This window comes from Neophocaena asiaeorientalis, unplaced genomic scaffold, assembly GCF_003031525.2.
Source record: "Neophocaena asiaeorientalis asiaeorientalis breed wild unplaced genomic scaffold, Neophocaena_asiaeorientalis_V1.1 scaffold160, whole genome shotgun sequence".
Classification (NCBI taxonomy): Eukaryota; Metazoa; Chordata; class Mammalia; order Artiodactyla; family Phocoenidae; genus Neophocaena; species Neophocaena asiaeorientalis.
In genome coordinates this window covers 1,207,091-1,209,975 of record NW_020175675.1, presented here as the reverse complement: position 1 = coordinate 1,209,975, position 2,885 = coordinate 1,207,091, and the positions used below count along the sequence as shown (strand labels likewise).

General features: G+C 58.4%; 1 protein-coding gene across 1 annotated transcript; it reads right to left on the bottom strand.

The window, feature by feature from the left end:
- Positions 1-1,007: 1,007 nt before the first annotated feature.
- GADD45G (growth arrest and DNA damage inducible gamma) lies at positions 1,008-2,570 on the bottom strand. The gene is made up of 4 exons (XM_024731941.1): positions 2,410-2,570; positions 2,047-2,148; positions 1,705-1,918; positions 1,008-1,618 (listed from the first exon to the last, which is right to left on the bottom strand). Exons 1-4 carry the CDS (start codon positions 2,460-2,462, stop codon positions 1,508-1,510), a joined length of 480 nt encoding a protein of 159 aa, XP_024587709.1. The 5' UTR covers positions 2,463-2,570; the 3' UTR covers positions 1,008-1,507.
- Positions 2,571-2,885: the final 315 nt, after the last annotated feature.

Sequence of the window (2,885 nt, the reverse complement as noted above, 5' to 3'; positions counted from 1 at the left end):
GACTGCTGAAAAATCGGTAGAATTTTCTTCTTAGAAAAATAGCACACTACCCCTCCTTTGCCTAGAAGGCTCAATGGACCCCTGGGCAGCTTGCTAACAGCAATCTAGCCCCGTGTATATTTCCCCTGCCAAAAGCAGTGTAGTCAGGCACCAGCGTGGAATCAAAACATTGGTCTAATAAAAAAGATTGATTTGCTCAGTACATTCCCCCCTAGATCCTCCTTAAGGAAAGTCTTTGCCAAAACAGATTTCAATTATTTTTCTCCTATAAGTCTTTCAAAGCTGCTGTGAATAGCAGCAGTCCTCATAACTCTGATGTGGGCAGAGAACACTCAAAATAGTAGATAGCAGATGCCGGCCCCACTCAGAATTGCTCACACCTATTTGTGTAGATGCTGCCTTCCCATTTTTGCTCAGATCTTCTGAGTTCTATCACAGCCATGACAAAATGATGACTCACACTTAAATGCAGTCATCATGTCATATGCGATATTAATACCTTGGTGACATTGCTGTAAAGTGCCATTCCTTTAAGAGGAAAAGGTTCCTGAGAGAAGTCTGCCACCATCCTCAGGGACTACAAAGGGCAGCGCCTGCAGAAGGCAAAGCTCATTGTGCAGGAAGGCGCTGGCTGCATCCTGCAAGCTGTTCTGATAAGCAGCTGTTGGAAAGGAGGGGTCAGAGGAGAGAGAGGGGCAGGGGAGGGAAAGGCCTCTGTTATCAGGTTGGATGGCCAGCTGCTGCACTGATGTCTTATCCCAAGTATGCTCCTGTCTTGAGAGTTTAAAATTTTTCCTAAAGGGAGAGAAATAGGAGCAGGGCTCAAGTTCTGCCCTAACACCCAGCTGGCGTCCCCTCCCCCAATTCCAGCACCCCAGGAGCCTGTAATTCAGCCCCAACAGGAAGATGGAAAAAGTGCCATCGAGTTCGTGAATTTCAGAAGTCAACAGCCCTGCAAGCCACCTCCCCGCAGACAAAGATCCCCTGCCTTCAATAAAGAGAATAAGTTTGTTTCAGTACGTTTATTGTAAAACTCAAAGCTGCAGCAGTATAATCCTTCAGAAAATGAAGCATCACCCGTGTCCGTTTTGAAACCGCACTGCATACTGCTAAATCCGTCAGAGCTCCTGTAACTGTTGTACAAGTCCAGGCCGCCTGGCCTTGCCTTTCTCCTCCTTTCTGCCGGGAGTACAGGCTGCTGAGTCACTCCTGCCCGGCCAGTCCGTCCTTCTCGGCCGCGCGGCCAAGGTCCCGCCTCCGGCCTTCCTGGGCGAGCAGCCGCTCCCCACACTTGTAGAGTCCTGGGCTGGGGCCAACCTGCCCCTGCCGCCGCCGGGTCCCTCCTCGGGAGGGAACCGCACCTCCTCGCCGCTCTCCACGCGTCCCCGCCTGCCAGTCTCCACGCCGCACTCCGGCGCCCTCGGAGGGCGCATCCACAGAGCCAGCCCCGCGCTAGGCGCCCCGGGGCGTCACCACGTCGATCAGACCAAGGATACCCGCGGGGCTGTCACTCGGGGAGGGTGATATTGGGCACCCAGTCGTTGACGCTGCGACTCTCCTCGCAGAACAGGCTGAGTTTCTCCAAGGCGGGGTCCTTCCATGCATCCTCGTTGGGGTTCTGCGGGGAGAGCGCAGAGGTCAGCCTGGCTGGCCACTGGCCGATGACGGGGGCGGGGACGACATCGGGACGAAGGCGACACTCACCGAAATGAGGATGCAGTGCAGGTCCCCCGGCGCACCCGCCTCGTCGCCGGTACCCACGATCGCCGCCAGCCTCTGCACGTCGCCCACGCGCACGATGTCTATGTCGTTCTCACAGCAGAACGCCTGGATCAAAGTGAAGTGGATCTGCAGCGCGATGTCACCCTCGTCCTCCTCGTCGGCGGCCAGCACGCAGAAAGTCACGTTGTCGGGGTCCCTGCGCGGGCGAGCAGAAGGTGGTGAGGTCGGGTCGGGGAACCCGGGGTGACCCTCGCCGCCATCTCCCCGGTCTCCCTGCCGCTCCTCCCGCCCCGCTCGCCTTGCCCGGGCCGCGTCTATACTCACACGTTCAGAACTTTGGCTGACTCGTAGACGCCGGCGGTGAGGCAACCCTGGCGTTGCGCAGAGAGCAGCAGCTCGTGCAGCGCTTTCCCGGCGCCCTGCATCCTGCGGACGAGCCAGCGCCGTGAGCGGGGACTAGCAGGAGGGTGCACCGGGATCCTCAGGCCCGGGGACGCACCCCCAGCGCCCAAGTCCGGCGCGCCAGTTCAGTGCCGTACCCCCGGCCCAGCCGGCACACTCGCGCCCGGCTCCCACCCAGCGGGGTCCCACCCCAGCGGGCCCGAAGACTGACGCCCAACCAGCCACGGCCAGGGCAGGATCAGGATCCCCGAGCCCAAAGACGTCCGACGCTCGGCGCCGAGCTACCTGGCCGTGCTTTCCGGAACCGTGTCCTGGCCGCGAACTTCTTCCAGAGTCATGTTGCGATTGGCGAGCAGCAAATTATCCACAAGAGGAGAGGGCGGAGCGGACGCGAGCGAAGACAAGAAGGTCTACTGCCCAAACCGGCGCGCCTACCACCAGCTAGTTAGACTCGGCGCCGCCGCGCGCCCTTATATAGGCTGGGCCCTTGGCACAGCCAGCTGGCGCGAGCCTGCGCGCCCATTGGCCCGCGCCCGCTTTCTGATGCAAATGAGGCGGCGGCCGGAGGCTCGTGCCAGAAGGCCACGTGGGGAGGGGTGCGGGGGATGACAATGCCTCAAATCTGCCGCTTTTGTCGGGGTGTTACCAGGCAGACTGGAGCCTGCAGATTTCATCTCGCCTTTTTGTTTTTCTTAAGTCCTTAAAAGGAAAAAGTTTTAAAAAAAGAAAGGAAAAAAAAAACCTTGCTGACTAATAGTACG

What these genes read in the sequence shown, in the direction of transcription:
- GADD45G (XM_024731941.1), bottom strand. Translation starts at nt 2,462, where the DNA reads ATGACTCTGGAAGAAGTTCGCGGCCAGGACACGGTTCCGGAAAGCACG. An exon ending in TCAGCCAAAGTTCTGAACGT is followed by an intron (nt 1,919 to 2,046) that starts GTGAGTATAGAC and finishes TCGCCCGCGCAG; the next exon opens with GGACCCCGACAACGTGACTT. An exon ending in TGCACTGCATCCTCATTTCG is followed by an intron (nt 1,619 to 1,704) that starts GTGAGTGTCGCC and finishes CTCTCCCCGCAG; the next exon opens with AACCCCAACGAGGATGCATG.